Source organism: Dipodomys ordii, unplaced genomic scaffold (genome assembly GCF_000151885.1).
Source record: "Dipodomys ordii isolate 6190 unplaced genomic scaffold, Dord_2.0 Scaffold49, whole genome shotgun sequence".
Lineage (NCBI taxonomy): Eukaryota > Metazoa > Chordata > Mammalia > Rodentia > Heteromyidae > Dipodomys > Dipodomys ordii.
This window is the reverse complement of record NW_012267265.1, coordinates 11456302-11473854: the sequence shown is the minus strand read 5'-3', so window position 1 is coordinate 11473854 and position 17553 is coordinate 11456302. Positions and strand designations below refer to the sequence as shown.

Here is a 17553-nt window from a genome sequence, read left to right as displayed (position 1 = left end):
TCTTCTTCTTCTTCTTCTTCTTCTTCTTCTTCTTCTTCTTCTTCTTCTTCTTCTTCTTCCTCTTCCTCTTCTTCCTCTTCTTCCTCCTCCTCCTTCTTCTTCATCTTCTTCATCTTTCTTCTTCCTCTCCTTCCTTTCCTTCTCCTTCTCCTTCCTCTCCTTCTCCTCCTCCTCCTCCTCCTCCTCCTCCTCCTTCTTCTTCTCCTCCTCTTCCTCCTCCTCCTCCTTCTTCCTCTTCCTCCCCCTCCCTCTCCTCCTCCTTCTTCTTTTTTCTTCTCCTTCCCCACTCCCCCTGGGTAGCAGCACCACCTTCCCCCCCCCTCATCCTCTCCCCACCGTAAAGTCTTTTTTTGGGCGCTGATCTCTTTATAGTTGCAGTCTAAGCTACCTGACAACCACTTTCCGGGGCAGAGGGCTCAGGGTCCCCGCCCCGCCCCGCCTCTGCCCCCCCCCGCCCCCTGGGGTTTTGACAGGCTCCAATGACACAGTGTTTGAGGCCAGCTGCAAAGGGAAGCCCAGAACACTCCACCGGAGGCTTTCCTGCAGGGTCCGAACAGGCGTCTGGCGCCACCTAGACGGGACCGGGCCGGGGGTGGAACGCGCACCGCCGTGCGACCTGGGGACGCGGAGCCCGGAGCTGAGCGCGGCTCCCGGGGTGTCCGCGCCCCAGGCCTCCCGGGAGCTTGGACCTCGGCCACCTCCGCGCCCTTCGGAGGGGTGTGGACGGTTTCAGAGTGGACGTGACCGCCCCGCCGGGGAGGGGGAAGGCTGCGAGGAAATGGGAGTGACGCCAGGGGCAGGGCGCGGAGCGGGGAGGGGAGCGGAGGGGAGGGATGGAGGGAGCAGCGGGAGGGGTGAGCGGGCGCCAGCCGCGGAGGACCGGACGGGAGGACAGGACCGGGGGACCGGAGGACGGGCAGGAGGAAGTGCGGGATCTCCCCGGTGACCCGCGGGCGGAACCGCCAGGTGTGCCGGGATGCGTGTGTCCGCCCCGCCGGGGCTGCGGCTGCTGCTGCTCCTGGGCCCCCTGGGCCCGCTGGGTGCCCACTGCGCCCCGGGCGCCCCGGCGGGACCCGCGCAGGCCGAGGACCTGGCGGAGCTGCAGTTCTCCACCGAGCGGCCGCTGCACCTGGTGAGCCCCGCGTTCCTGTCCTTCACCATCGACGCCAACCTGGCCACCGACCCGCGCTTCCTCACCTTCCTGGGGTAAGTTCGGGTCCCCGGGTCCCGTCCCCTAGCCGGTTCTCCCCACGCCGCGCCGGCCAGGCCGGCCACCCCTGCCTCTTCTGCAGCGAGATAACTTTACCCCGAGTCTTAGGAGCCGCCACCTCCGGGCGCCCAGCCAGCCCCGCCCGAGCAGCCTTCCTCTTTCCCTGCCTCCATTCCAGCCAGCCTCGGTGGCTGAGCTCCAACTTAGCGCAGGTAGTAATACAAGGGATATTTGGAAAGGAGACCAGTCGACCCGCCTCAGCACTTCCTGAGGAGTAGGGGACCCGGGTAAGCCAAGGCTAGGACTTGCCTAAAATCGGGGATCAGGAGGATTTTACATTTATAAAGAAGTATTATTCTTTTGCGTGTATATATCTATCTATCTATATATATGTGTGTGTGTGTGTGTGTGTGTATATATATAATGTTGTGATTTAGGAGACTACAGCAGTAACTCACAGAACCCTAATAGAAAGATGTCTCCCAACTGGGTTATAATTTGTGTGTGTGTGTGTGTGTGTGTGTGTGTGTGTGTGTGTGTGTGTGTGTGTGTGTGTGTATGTGTTAGACAGACTCTAAGACTGACCAGGGACTTCAGTAACAATCCCAGGTCATTGAGGCCACATAAACTTCCAAAGAGGATCACGAGTTTTGTTGTTTTAAGACAGGGGTTTCATGATGAAGCCCAGGCTGGCCTTGAACTCTCTATCCTCCGGCTTCAGCACTCCAGTGCTGAGTACTGGTAGTACTGGTTTGTATCCCCATGTCCCACTGCTCTCCCACAGCTGTACCAAGCCATTATCCAGGGTCAGAGGCCAGGACACCATCAAGTTCCCTTGCCAATTTCACAGATAGCTTGATGGCAGTCAGACTTCCCCCCCCCCCACTTGACTCCTAAGGATGGAAAGCTGGGTGAGTTGGTTTTTACAGGCTGCATGGCCACTCCAAGCCCTGGTGGAATAGGCTTCCTAGAACTTGCCACATTATGAGGACTTGAGGGGATAATAAATACTTGGATAAATGTTCTACTTAGAATATTTGTGCTGATTTTCTTCCTGGGAAATGGTGTTTGCCAGTTCTCTGTTTCTTTCCACAGTAGCTCACTTTTCTCTTGTCTTCAGCCAGTGGCTGTCAAGAATTTCCTTGTAGGGAGGAGTCCTGTTTTTGCCTTTCCTAAGAAGCTGACTCCAGGCTTCAGCTGGTTGGGGGGATGGGAACACTGGTGACTTGTTGAACCACAAACCTCCAGATCTGAGAACCCCAGGGTAGGGCTGGGGCATAAGGGAAGTACCTCACTAAAACCAGAAGGGTGAAGAAGAACTCAGAGGCCTCAAGCCCTCTGCATCAGCAGGCTGAGGCTTACTCCCCACCCCCCTTACCCCAAGGACTAGTGGAGATTGCTCCTTAGAAAGACCCATCTCAAAGAGAAACCCTGTGGTGTGACTTTCAGGGTCACCTGCTCACCTCAATTAACTAGTACCCCCACGCTGAACACACTGCCCTTCCTACATACCTACCTCACAGCTTTCAGTAGAGCTTTCAGTCATTTGTCCTTGCCTGTGGCAATGCGATAGATAGGCGGGAGTTTGATGAGGTTGGGATTTTTGTTTTGTTTTGTTGCTGCTGTTCATTTGTTCTCTGGTTTACAAAGCAATTCATTCTTTTACATACTGTTTCCTCCCCTCTGGACTCTTCTGGTCCCTTCTGTAGAAGAGGCTGACACCCTTTTCTGAGCTCAGACTCTACTCCCTCCTTAGGGTCTGAGGATCCCCTGTCCCCAGAGTGGTTATTGTCCTCAGCATAGATAAAGAAGGGTAAGATGGGAGTTTTATCCCAGTTCCTCAAAAGTAGAGATGTGTGGGCTAGGATGGTAAGGGCTGAGCTGCTGAGCTTTGGAGTTTGGGATGGTACAAACAGCTGGACCTTAAAGCCATGCCATTGCCAATCCTATCCCAAGCTCCTTCCTCTAGGCCTTGCCACTACACTATGAAGCAATTACTCCGATCATCCTCATTTTAAGAGTGAAAACTAGCCAGGTTCTGATGCTTCAGGCATGTAATCCTAGTTACTCAGGAGGCTAAGATTTGAGGATAAAGGTTCCAAGCCAGCCCAGGCAGGAAAGTCCACGAGACTCTTATTTCCAGTCTACAACAACAAAAGCCTGAAGTCAAGCTGTGGCAGAGTTCTAGCCTTGAGCAAAAAACAAACTAAAACTTAGGGGCAGTGCCTAGGCCCAAAGTTCAAGCCCCAGATCATGTGTGCAACCCCCCGCCCCCAAAAGTGAAAAATCCCAAGCACCCGTGCAATTAAATAATTTGGCCATGGTCAAGCAGAAGCAGGTCAAATTTTAATTACAGTGAAAACTGTACATGAAAAAGAAAAGAAAATTGGTATTTATTTTTGTCGGCCGTGGGGCCTGAACTCTGGGCCTGAGTGTTGTCCTGAGCTCTTCAGCTCAAGGCTAGTGCTCTAACACTTGAGACACAGCACCACTTCCAGCCTTTTCTGTTTATGTGGTGCTGAGGAATTGAACCCAGGGCTTCATGCATGCAAGACAAGCACTCTACTACTGAGCCACCTTCCCAGCCCTGGTTTTTACTTTTTAAAGAAAATGGTGAAAAGCATATTAAGAAAGATTGTTGGAGAGCAAATTAAGAGACTGATATAATGAAGAGAACCATTTGTTTGAGGCAGGAAAACACAGCCCAAACCTATACAATAAGTCAAAGGAAGCTAAAGCAAATGTAATCAGAGCCTGGCTCTGGCTTCTCAGAATGTCAAACAGATTTATCACATGTTTGAAACCAGAGAACATAGGTGCACAAAACTTAAATACCATTGATAGAACATTCTAGAACTGGAAAGAGCTTTTTTTTTTGTCAGTCGTGGGGGCTGAACTCAGCTTGAGCGCTGTCCCTCAGCTCTTCAACTCAAGGCTAGCACCTTACCACTTGAGTCACAGTGTCACTTCCAGCTTTTTTCTGCTTATGTGGTGCTGAGGAAACGAACCCAAGGCCTCATGCATGTGAGGCAAGCACTCTACCACTGAGCAAACTTGCCAGCCCCTGGAAAGAGCATCTTTTAAATTTCTCTTCCCAGATGGACTTAACAAACCAGTCAAAATACATCTTTAGCTGGCTTTATGCCGAACACCAAAGAGGCCCAAGTCCTAGAAATATTACATAAAAAAGAAGTAAGTTATGAGACTTATATGCAAGGCACTTGAATGTCCTAGAGGTCATATATTTACATAAAAAAGGTAAAACAAAATGGATGATATTTAAAATATTTTATTTAACTCCATTTACCCAAAATATCATTTCATTTTGTAATCATCATAAAAGCTTTAATGAGATATTTAAAGTGTCTATTTGCCCGGCTGGGACGGTGGCTCAGTGGTAGAATGCTTGCTTATCATGCATGAGGCCCTGGGTTTGACTCCTCAGCACCACATAAACAGAAAAAGTCAGAAGTGGTGCTGTGGCTCAAGTGGTAGAGTGCTAGCCTTGAGCTGAAGATCACAGGGACAGCATTCAGGCCCAGACTTCAGGCCCCACAACCAGCAAATAAAAAAAAAATTCTATTTCTCAAACCATGCCTCCAGAATCTGGTGTTTGGGATGCTCAGTTCAGATTGATTACTTCTCACATAGTCTGTGGTCACCTTGTTAGTGTGCAGCTCTGTGCTTGAGTTAAGGCACGTGCACACGCGCACGCACACGCATACACACACACACACACAACCATAATTTACCCACACGAAGTAGAACAACACATTGAGAGTAGATAGAGACATTGTAAGTGCTAAAGGGCAAAAAAAGAGCCAGACATCAATGGTTCATGCCTGTAATCCTAGCTATTCAGGAGACTGAGATTTGAGGATCACAGTTCAAAGCTAGCCCAAGCAGACGAATCCATGAGACTCTTGCCTCCAATTAGCCATCAAAAAGCCAGAAGTAGAGTTAGCTCATGAGTATTAACCTTGAGCAAAATATCTAAAGGAAAGTGCCCAGATCTTGAGTTCAAGTCCTAGTACTGGGGCACACACACACACACACACACACACACACACACACACTTTCTCACTCTCTCTCTCTCTCTCTCACACACACACAGAGCAAAAATGATCTTGAAATTATCAGTATTAATAATATAGCTGTGCTTGCTTTTCCTAGGAATTTGCTTGCTTTTCTTCAGCAAAGTTCATTTCTTTTGGCCAGCATGAAAAATATTATAATAGCTTCCAATAATTAGATTCCCACATCTTCAGTGGCAGTTACTTTTCATATTTGGCAAATGAATGTGTGTGTGTGTGTGTGTGTGTGTGTGTGTGTGTATGTGTGAAAGAGAGAGAGAGACTTGAATTCAAGTCCTGTCCAACACTCTTGCTTAGCTTTTGCTCTTAAGGCTGGCTATTCTTTCACCCGAGCCGCACCTCCACTTTGCTATACATTTGGAAAAGCCCTTATTTTATTCATATTAAGGGCATGTGTTTTGTTTGTTGTTGCTACTAGGATTTGAGCTCAGCATTCAGGCAGGCACACTCTACCACTTGAGCCATGCCCTTGTCCTAAACGTACAATTTGGTAACTGATGGTGTAAAGAGTCACACGTCTTCCACATGCCTACTTCTGGCAGAAATAACCTTGGCTGAAGAGAAACCGAGAACGGAACACTCACAAGTCTGACCCTTGAGGAGTGCTGCCCCCTCCTTTATTAAGTGCTCAGTAATCGCTTCCCTCCTTTCCACTGTACTCCCTGGAGCCTTTGGCTTGGTAGCCCTGCTCTGCCCCCTCGCAGAAAATTCCTCCGCCCCCTCAATTTTGCTGAGCCCTTCTCTAAGACGTCCCTGCTCTTATGGAACTTTTGGCTACAAGCTACACTTTCTTCCACTCCATTCCTTTCCCTGTTTCCCAGCACGCCTTCTAGACATTTGAATACAGATGGTCGCCATCTCCAGTTCTTCATCCCCATGTTATTTGGTCATCTGTAGTAAGTTGTGATGGAGCTAGCTTGGACCAGATCATGAGTTATGTGTGAATTTCTTCTTAATCTGTCCAGCAACATCATGCTAGGGTCATGAAAAGAGATGTTGGGAATATTTACACCAGGGAAACTGGAAAACATTAAAATTCAGGGCCTTGTGCCTGGGAAGTGGTTCATCAGCATATGCTTTACTCCATCTTAGTCAGCTAAGGACATAAATTTTTATCTCCTCATTCTCTCTCCTCTCTCTCTTTCTCTCTCTCTCCTTTTCTTTATCTTTAAGTACTGGTCCAAAAGGTTTCAATTAATAAATAATAAATAACCCTTTTCATTGCTCTCCCCCACCTTCCCTAACTACTCATGTCTTCAAGTTACCTGATACCATTTTTAAATATTTGTCTGTCTGCAACCTCCCTCCTTGATGCCCACCTCTCTTGATCACAACTAACCTTCTAATATCTGAAAATTCAAATTCAATCCTCCCATTCTTGGAGCACAATTTGCCCTCGCAGCTCCTTCATTTCATGGGAGAAGCAAGTTCTCATCACAACTCTTGTCCTAAGGCCCTTCGCTGCATGGCCTCGTCCCCTCCCCACTTATTCTGTATCTGATTTGGGTTTGTGGATTTATCACCCAAGTCTCTCCTGCTCTAATAACCCCAAGCCTCTGTCACGTTGTTATTCAAACTCCAACCCATAGTCTAACTGTATTTTCTTCCTTTGAAATCTACAGGATGTCCCCCAAATGGAAATAACATTACTTCATGTTTACCGAAATTAATACACCACCCCTGCCTTTTGTGCCATAGATAAGCAACTTACTGTCACACACAAAACATGAAAACACGTGCAGATTATTATTACTTTTTTTTTCTCTAACAAACTGGAAATGGTTTTTGCTACAGCTGCTATTATGCATTCTTTTGTGGCTGTAGGTATTTTCCCCTTTTCTTTTTTCTGTGTCTGATTGAAATACTGCCTTTGGTCAATTTTGTTTTAGTGGAAAGTTTTACAGCTGTATTAAATCTGGCTTTTGTCAGAGGACATCAATATTGTAGTCTCACAACACAAAAATATTCCACTGCAAAAGACACAAACAAAAAGATCCTTAATACCAAAACTTTGAAACACATGATTGCTTTTATGCAGCAGCAACCATAGCATGAGGTCTTAATTTGATTTTGTTCAGAAAGCAATTCTTGTCTGACCTGCACTTGCCCTTTTATCTAGCTGGCCTCCCTAATCATTCACTTAACAAGTATTTATTACAGACGATCTGTATGCCAGGCATTTGTCTGAAGTAATGGAGAGTGTCCTGTAAGTCATACAAGATTTGGATCTCGTGAAGGCTACATCAAGGGTGGTAATGGCTGGAACAGATAAACCAAGGAAGCTGACTTCAGAGAGGGGTGAATGCTCTCTCTGTAGGAAATAAACCAGGAGATTCAGAAGTGATGGAGCCACTGGAGGTGATGGAGCTACTGGAGGTGATAATCTGTATCTCTAGCACCAGGCTGTGGTCCTCAGGTACCTGACCCAGGCCATCTTTCAATACTATAGTAACCTTTCCATGTATGATTCCCTTTTCTTGAGAACATCAATCTCTTGCTTACAGTGACTAGCTACACAAATCTAAACAACTGTCCTCTATCATCAAACGTAAGTGAGATGCCAAGGACCAGAATGCCGGCCAGCCAAAAGCAAGGAACAGGACGGGTCTGAGTGACTCTCTGCGGAAGTTCCTCATGTCTGCTTTGGGGCAAGGTCTTAGGACCTGTGGGTGACTTACTCACTTTATACTCAGGATCCCCTTGTCTAGCTCTGTCATCTGAGTTCCACACACACAGGGCCAAGGGCTGGGTGGAGACATCATCTTTGGTGTACTATTAGCATCTCACACTCTACAATGTTTAATTCCTTCTCCTCCTCCTCCATCCTTATCTGCAGTGCATCACCTGTTCTTCATTTCAGTAAGTGATGTTACTATCTTCTAAGGTACTTCCTAAGTCTAACACTTGACTCCTTCTCCACATAGAATTATTTACCAAACCAATTTTTCCCACATGTTTTCCCATCCCTTCTAAGCAAGATAACAACTAAAAGTTAAGAGATACATTTACTTAAGAGAGGAGGTGCATGCCTGTAATCATATCCTTTGAGATTGTCATTTCAAGACCAATCTGAGCTATAAGATGAAACCTTGTTTCAAAAAACTGAAAATCGGGGCTGGGAAGGTGGCTCAGTGGTAGAGCACTTGCCTTGCATGCATGAGGCCCTGGGTTCAATTCCTCAGCACCATATAAGCAAAAAGAAAAATAAGCCAGAAGTGGCTCTGTGGTTCAAGTGGTAGAGTGTTAGCCTTGAACTGAAGAGCTGAGGGACAGCACCCAGGCCCAGAGTTCAGGCCCCATGACTGGACCCAAAAAATTGAAAATCAATAATAGTGGTACATTCTATCTTGTCTTCCAAACAGTTCTCCAAAGCTTCGCACTTTGGCCAGAGGTTTGTCTCCTGCATACTTGAGATTTGGTGGCACCAAAACAGACTTTCTCATTTTTGATCCTAAGAAAGAACCAACCTTTGAAGAGAGAAGTTACTGGAAGTCTCAAGTCAACCAGGGTAAAACTTTTTAAAGATCATATTTTTAGTTACTAGTGTCAATCTTAAAGGTTATAGTTCATGCACACAATTAATAAGAGATAAAGGATTACCTCCCCCCCCCTCCCCCAGCCCTTAAACTGACTTGTGGAGAAGACCAAACAAAAAGAAGAAATTGGGCAGGTTTCCTTATTGATTTTTTTTATGACCATGAGACTTCACAGAAAAGCATGTTTGGCAGAAATGGAGTTATAAATAAATACAACAGAGGTTAGTGCTGAAGGACAGAGCTGCCAGGAAGGAGCATGTGGGTAGATAGACATCAAACTGAAGGGAGTATTTCTAGTTTCTGAGACTTTACTCATTATGCATATCACCTGAGGGAAGTTGGAATATTTCAGTCCCTAGACTCACCCTACATTCTTACTTTAGCACGCTTGTCAGATGATTCTGATATTTGAAGTCTATGGGGGGCTGGGAATAGGGCTCAAGTTGGCACAGCTGCAAAGGCCTGAGTTCAAGTTCTTAGGCCCCAAGTTCAAATTCCCTTACCACCAAAGAAAAGTTTCTGAGCTTCATCTGAGAAACCTGTTCTTTGGTGTCAAGAGTATTTGTCCTAAGACTTTCAGGAATGGTAACAGACATTAAATAGTTAAATCAATATCCAGACAATTATTAAATACATCGTAACATTGTTGACCTATAATGATAATTATATAATATGCATATTAATTGTAGGAATTATTTCCTCTATTATATATTTTCTTTTTATTTATTTCCTTCCGTTAGAAAGTACAACAGCTACTCAGATGTTGGGCTGGAATTAGCAGGGTAGTAATTAGGAAATTTGGAAACAGGCAAGAGGGTTCTCTTTGAATAATACTTGGAATAGTTCATTACCACTTGGCATTTCCTCACTCATTGTATACTTCAAAATGTCTCTTGAGTTCCAACAGGAAATGGTCCTTTCCACATTTTTATTCATTATCCCGGTGGGGGGGGGGAGGGACACTGGGATTAGCTCAGCTCCTCTGAAACATCCTTTGTTAGCACAGGGATGGAAGAGGCACTTGCCTCTTAGGGCACTGCTTCCCAGGAAGGAAGTCATTGGCCAGTCAGCTGGCTTTGGCAGCCAGGGCCTGGATGCCCTGCTGCCTTGTGATAAGGAAATGCATACTTCCTGACAGGATAGTGGTGGGGTTTTCTAAGTGCACATTCTATGGTCCCTCAATCCTGGATACTACTAAATTTAAATACAGAAAAGCTAGCTAAGTGTGGTGGCTTAAGCCTACCTATTCAGGAAGTGAAGACCTGCAGGAAGAAAACCTTGAACAAGGTTCAAGGTCAGCCCAGGCAATACGTTCATGAAACTTCATCTCAACCAATTAAAGAAAAAAGCTTTGCTCAGTGCTATCCTATCATCCCAGTGATGCAGAAAACAGAAACTGGAGGATCACAGTCTGGGCTCACCTGCCACAAATGCAAGACCCTGTTTATAAAAAAAATCATTAAATTGTATGAGTAGTAGGGAATTGGGGTAAAATGGGAGATGACTGAGGATGAGCATGGTACAAGTAGTTTTCATGTATAAAAACAGAGCCTCTTGAAATTGTTTTAGGAAAGGAGAAAAGTTGTTTTAGCTAAGGAGAGCATAGAGGGGGTGAGATTGTTCTAGGTACCTCATATCCATATATGGGAAGACCCGCAATGAATCCCCCATTGTACCACTAATGTACATTAATAAAAATATTTTGAATTTAAGGAAAGAAAGATAGCAAGCAGAAAGGGCTAAAGGCATGGTTCTAGTGATACAGCAGTCCTGAGTTCGAACCCCAGTACCATAAAAATTAATAAAAAGAGAGGAGAGGAGAAGAGGAGGAGAAGGAGATGGAGATGGAGGAGGAGGAGGAGGAGAGGAAGAAGATTCTTGCCTTATCCTTATTTCAGTGAGAGAAAATCACCACAAGGCAGATATGATCTATCACACCCGTGTTGGCATTTGGGGATGTTGTTTTGTTTGCTAAATAGCCAAATTAGGTCTTGAATACACAATCTTCCTGTTTTATCCTCCCAAGTGCTGGGATTATAGGAAGGTACCACCTGACCCAGCTGTATTTTGAAAATAGACCATAAAAGAGCTGAACTGTTTCTTTCTTTCTGAATTACTAAATAAATGAAAATTATGGGGAGGGAAAGCGGGAGAAAACGAGGAAGAGGGTAATACTGTTCAACAAGAAATGTACTTGTTTCCTTATGTAACTTTAACCCCTCTGTACATCACCTTTACAATCAAATTTAAAAATTAATGAAAGTCATGTCTGATATCCCACATCTGGTATATGGCCAATATTTCTTAGGAAAAAAAACGACCTGCCCTTTGATTTTTGGGGTGAGTGGTTAGCTAAGCTTAGCACATGGAACAGAATAAATCTTTCTCTGACCTCATACTTAATAATCAGAAGCTTACTTATTCTGCTTTGACCACATAGTAACTAAGCAAATGTGTTAAGTAAATATGTGTACAGAATTTCAGCTTCCTTGCTGTAGAAATGTTTTCACTTCTCCTTTCCACTTGCAGATATTTGTAAATCTGGATCCCTCCCCTATGAGGTGGAGAAAAGGCTACAGTTAGAGTGGCCCTTCCAGGAGCAGAGGCTGCTCAGAGAACAGTACCAGAAAGAGTTCAAGAACAGCACCTACTCAAGTAAGGAATGGGGCTGCCACAGGTCTTCAAGACACAAAGAGCCTTGGAGTATACCTTGAGGCAGTTGTGCAAAACTCTCCAATGCAGTATTGTCAGGAGTTCATGGGGGTGCTAAGAGAGGCCGAGGTGGTAGAGCACACAGGTGTAGGCCTTGGGTTCAATAACCAGCATGGTAAAAAGAAGAATAACTAGGAAATCTTGAGCACAGATCTTCTAGATTTTTCCATGTTTTTTAACTTTGCCTATTAGTTTCAGAATAAACATCTTCTAGAACTTGGCCTCTTAGTTTCAGAGTAAGCTGCAGCCATCAATCAATTATAAATGAGTGCTGGCCTTTACTACTCTCAAGAACTAGATAGTCAAGCAGGAAGATATTCCTCATGTAAAAAGTCATTTGTTCTTTGTCCATCCCCTCCCAGAAGTAACTCAGAAAATCCCAGATTTGAAATCCTACCAAATCCAATTATGTGTTCATCAGATTAGGGATGTTTAGTTTGGTAATGTCTGTGTAAATATGCAAAGTTTAAAGAACTCTGAAATCTGAAATGCATCTGATCCTAAGCAGTTCAGATAAGAGTGAGTCATACTGTAAGTTAACAAACAGCCTTGGTCAGAGCAGCCTAAGTCATACCAGACAATTAGGAGGTAGAAATTAGGCCAGTTCATAACCTTGCAATGACCTGAGAATATTCAGATCTTGGCCACCAGGCACTTTTTCTTTCCTCTTTGGTTTTTACCAGGACTCACTCAACCAAGACATTTATTTCCACTCACCGAAAGATTTCCAGTCTTCCAAACAGAATGACATGTCCTACAGGGCTTTAATGCAAATGAAACAAGCATTCTAGAACTTTGAATTACATTTTTCTTTAAATGCTGATGTTTTATGACATTGCTCAGGGTCCCTGTTAAAGGAATGCTTGCTCAGATACTCTGAAACTGTCTACTTTCATATGCTAGAAAAGACATTATCTTGACTTGGCTTATTTAGGTTAGTGTGTGTGTGTGTGTGTGTGTGTGTGTGTGTGTGTGTGTGTGTGTGTGTGTGTGTATCTCTAGTACTGGGTTTGATCTCAGGGTGGGGTCCTGTCCCTTAACTTTGCCACTCAGAGTTGGCACTCTCTATCACTAGAGCCACAGCTCCACTTCCAGCTATTTGGTGGCTAACTAGAGATCAGAATCTCATGGACATTCCTGCTCAGGCTGGCTTTGAACTGCAATCCTCAGAACTCAATCCCCAAGTAGCTAGGATTATAGGTGTGAGCCACCAGTACCTAGCTATAGTATAAGCATACTTTATCATGTCTTGCTTTACTGAACTCCACAGGTATCAGCAATTTTTCCAAATTAAAGGTTTATTGCAACTCTGCATCAAACAAGTTTTCCAGCACCATTTTTCCAACAGTGTGTACTACTTGTGTTGCATTTTGGTTGTGTGTGTGTGTGTGTTTTCTGGTACTAGGACTTGAACTCAGGGCCTTGCACTATTGCTTGACTTTTTCACTCAAGGCCTGCACTCTACCATTTGAGCCATACATACCTCTATCTCTGGCTTTTTTCTGGTTAATTGGAGATAAGGATCTTTTAAATATATTTGCCCAGTTGGCTTTAAGCCATAATTCTCAGATCTCAACCTCCTGAGTAATATTATAGCTGTGAATGAGCTACCAATGTCCTGTTACAGTGTGGTGATTCTTGAAATACATCAACTCTTTCATTATTCTATCATTTGTGGTAATCTGTGATCATTGATCTTTGATGTTACTATTATATTGGGGGAACTATTGAACTATAAACCATAGCAAACTTGGGGACTGGGAATGTGGCTTAGTGATAGAGTACTTGCCTAGCATGCATGAAGCCTTGGGTTCGATTCCTCAGTACTACATAAACAGAAAGAGCTGGAAATGGCACTGTGGCTCAAGTGGTAGAGTACTAGCCTTGAGCACAAAGAGGTTTAGGGACAGAGACCAGGCCATGAATTCAAGACCAAGGACAGGCAACAAATAAGTAAGTAAGTAAATAAATAAATAAAATATAGCAAACCTAATAAATATTCTGACTACTCCACCAGCCTCTATTCCCATCTCTCTCCTTCATAGACTCCCTTCTTCCCTAAAACTGAAGAGTATTAAAATTAGGTTGATGAGTGACTTTACAGTGACCTCTAAATATTCAAGTGCAAAGAAGAGCCACAATCTCTCATTTTATTTCTGTTTTTTGTTTTCTTTGTGCCAGTAGAAGGGTTTGAACTCAGGGCCTCACTCACTTAGATACTTTACCATTTGAGACATACCTCCCCATCTGGTATTTTTGCTGGCTAATTGGTGATAAGAATCTCTTGAATTTGTCTGCCTGGGCTGGCTTTCAACCGTGATCCTCAGATCTTAGCTTTCTGTGTATCCAGGATTACAGATATGAGACTTTGGAGCCTGATACATTTCTCATTTTAAACCAAAAGCTAAGAATGATCTAGCTTAGTGAACCAGATGTAGGTTGCCTGTAATCTAGCTACTCAGGAGGCTAATATCTGAGGATTGTAGTTTGAGGTTGGCCCAGGCAGAAAAGTCCCTGTGAAACTCTTATCTCCATTAAACTACTCAAAAACTAGAAGTAGTGGGACTGGAATGTGGCTTAGTGGTAGAGTACTTGCCTAGCATACACGAAGCCCTGAGTTTGATTCCTCAGTACCACATAAACAGAAAAAGCTAGAAGTGGTGCTGTGGCTCAAATGGTAGAGCACTAGCCTTGAGTACAAAGAGACACAGGGACATTACCCAGCCCCTGAGTTCAAGCCCCACAACCAACAACATAAAAAACATTGTTAGGAAGACTTACAAAAAGCTGGAAATGATGGAAAACCAGACCTCTTGCATGAATTAGCCAAGTTCTGAATACAAAAAAAAAACTTATTGAAGGAAATTGAAAATTCTATGCCAGTGAACACATATCTAATTAACAAGAAAAAAGCAAAACAGTTTTATTGCTGATAAGGAGAAAGCTTTAGTGGTCTTGATAGAAGATCAAACTAATCACAGTTTTCCCTTAAACCAAAGCCTAGGACAGAGCAAGTTCCCAACTCTCCAGTTTTGGAAGGCTGAGACTGGAGAGAAAGCTGCAGAAGGAAAGTTTGAAGGCTAAGCCAAGCACCAGTGCTCATTCCTATAATCCTAGTGACACAGGAGACTGAGATCTGAGGATCACAGTTCAAAGCCAGCCTAGGCAAGAAATTCTGTGAGACTCATCTCCAACTAACCATAAAAAAAAAAAGCCAGAAGTGGAGTTGTAGCTCAAGTGATAGAGTGTCAGCATTAGGTGAAAAAGCTGAGGGACAGTGCCCGGGCCCTGAGTTCAAGCTCCCCGCACCCGCAAAAGAGAGAGAGGGAAGAGGAAGGGAAGGGAGAGGAGAAAAGTTTGCAGAGGTAACTGAAGTTTAAGGAAAAACATTTCTATAGAAAGACTAAAAGTGCCAAATAATGCACATGCTGATGGAGAGGCTGTGGCAAATTTCCAGATAATCTACCTCAAAAATTGAGAAAGTCAGCTACACTAAACAACAGCTTTTCAATGTGGACAGAACAGCCTTATATTGGGAAAAAAATGAATGTCTAAGACATCCATAGCTGAAGAGGGAAAGTCAGTGACGGCTTTCAAAAGTTCTCTTGTTAGGGATTAATGCAGCTGGTAACTTCTAAGTTGAAGCCAATGTTCAGCCAGCCCTCGAGAATCACACTAAATCTATTCGGACCATTTTGTAAGCAGAACAACTAAATCTGGATGACAGCACATCCACTCTTGAAAGTTTCGAAAACAAAATTCTTTCAAAATATTGTTGCTTATTGACAACATATCTGGTCACCCAAGAGGCTCTGATGCAAATGCATAATGAGATAATGTAGTTTTGGGGCCTGCTAACCTAGGATTCATGCTAAGTACTGTTAACAATATTCTTGACCAATGGGAGGGCATCAACAGTAAGTTGGGCACCTGTGGTTCCTAGTAATCCTAGCTGCCCAGGAGGCTGAGATTTGAATAATGGCAGTTCAAGGCCAGCTTGGACAGAAAAGTCCACTATACTTCATGTAAAAGTTAACCTGTAGAAAGCAGGGCTGGAGGTATGACCCAAGTGGTAGATTGCCAGCTAACCAGCAAACTTGAATTCAAATCTCATTACTGTCTCCTCAACCCCTAAAATATCAAGATAGCATAAGAATTTAGAAGAAGTTGACTCCAACTGTCATGGAATACATGGAGGGAAATAAGACTTCAGTGAAAGAAATAAATAGCAAGAGAAATAGCAAGAGAAGCAAAAATAGAAGCAGAGGTGACTGAATTGCTGTGGTTACATGATAAAACATAAATGGATGAAGAATTGTGTCTATGGAAGAGCAAAGAAAGTTGATTTCTTGAGATGGAATCTACTCTTAGTGAAGATGCTGTAATGACTATTGACATGACAGGGATAAATTTAGACTATTACATAAACTTAGTTGATAAAACAGCCTCAGGGTTCAGAGGATATATTCCAATTATGGAAGAGGCTCCTTTCTGGGTAAAGTGCTGTCAAACAGCATTGAATGCTACAGAGAAATCTGTCTCCAATGGAAGAGTCAATTGATGAAGTCAGCTTTATTGTTTTATTTTAAGAAATTACCATAGTCTCTCAACCATATCCTGATTGGTCCACAGCCATCAATATCTCAGAAAGCCCTCCCACAGGAAAATATTTTTAAAAATGATGACTTGCTGAAGGTTCATGTGATCATTAGCCTTTCTTCTAGCCTGGGCACTGTCCCCAAGCTTTTTTGCTTAAAGCTAGCATTCTACCACTGAGCCACAGCTCCACTTCTGACTTCTTTTTTGGTAGTTTGTTGGAAATCAGAGTCACAAGGTTTTCTTGCCTGGGCTGGCTTTAAACCTTGATCCTCAGATCTCAGCCTAGTGAAGCTAGGATTACAGGTGTGAGCCACCAGCACCTGGCTAACTATAACTTTTATAAATACTGGAAAAACAAAAAAGTGTGACTTTTATTGCAATCAGTACGTCTGACACTGAGCTACAATATTTCCAAGGCATGCCTGGACAGTGTTTAAAATAAATTATTTGTAAGGTACAGGTGACTCACATCTCTAATTCTAGCTATTCAGCAAGCTGAGATCTGAGGATTGCAATTCAAAGCCAACTTGAATAGGACAATCCAGAGACTCTTATCTTCAATTAACTACAAAAAGCTGGAAGTAGAGTTGTGGCTAAAGTAGTAGAGTGCCTTGAGTAGAAAAGCTAAGAGACAGTGCCCAGGCCCAGTGTTTGAGCCCTATACCCAGCACCAAATAAAATAAAATAAAATAAAATCAATAAAAATAAAATAAATTATTTATCTTTGTAATGTTGACTGTACACCAGCTGAACTTTAGTGTATTTTGTAGATTTTTTAGTTTTTGCATATTTGTATTTATAACTTACAAAAAAATGGTGTATAAGGAATTAGAGAATAGATTACATGTTCATGGATAACATAGTTTCCTATATTTTGGAGTTCTTAAGTGGAGAGGAAATGGTTCTGACATTTTAATAAACATGATTTCTTGTTGAATTAAATTTGACATAATGCATGACCACCTCAGATCCCATTAAAAAATAACAGAGGAAGTCACCAGTGACTCACTCTTATAATTTGAGATACTTGGTCTGGGAAGGTGGCTCAGTGGTAGAGTGCTTGCCTAGCATGCATGAAGCCCTGGGTTTGATTCCTCAGTACCACATACACAGAAAAAAGCCTGAAGCGACACTGTGGCTCAATGGTAGAGAACTAGCTTTGAGCTACAGGAGCTCAGAGACAGTGTTCAGGCCTTGAGTTCAAGCCCCATGACAAGCAAAAAAAAAAAAAGGGAAAAAAGAAAAAGAAAGAAAGAGAGGGAAAAAAAGATACTTAGGAGATTGAGATTGGGAGTATGTGATTCAAGACCAACAATAGCTGGTACTCAGGTGTGTGGCTTAATTTCAGCTGTGCAAAAATATAAATAGGAGGATCATGGTCCAGGCTGCCCTGGGCAAAAAA

At 43.5% G+C, this 17553-nt stretch overlaps 1 protein-coding gene across 2 annotated transcripts in view; it reads left to right on the top strand.

Moving 5' to 3' along the window:
• Positions 1-883: 883 nt before the first annotated feature.
• Hpse (heparanase) overlaps positions 884-17553 on the top strand; it is a 46319-nt gene continuing 29649 nt past the window's right edge. For both annotated transcript variants that reach the window (XM_013020254.1, XM_013020255.1), the window contains exons 1-3: positions 884-1206; positions 8667-8812; positions 11370-11495. In XM_013020254.1, coding sequence (XP_012875708.1) covers positions 977-1206; positions 8667-8812; positions 11370-11495 — 502 coding nt within the window. In that variant the 5' untranslated portion in view covers positions 884-976. The remainder of the gene's footprint in view (positions 1207-8666; positions 8813-11369; positions 11496-17553) is intronic.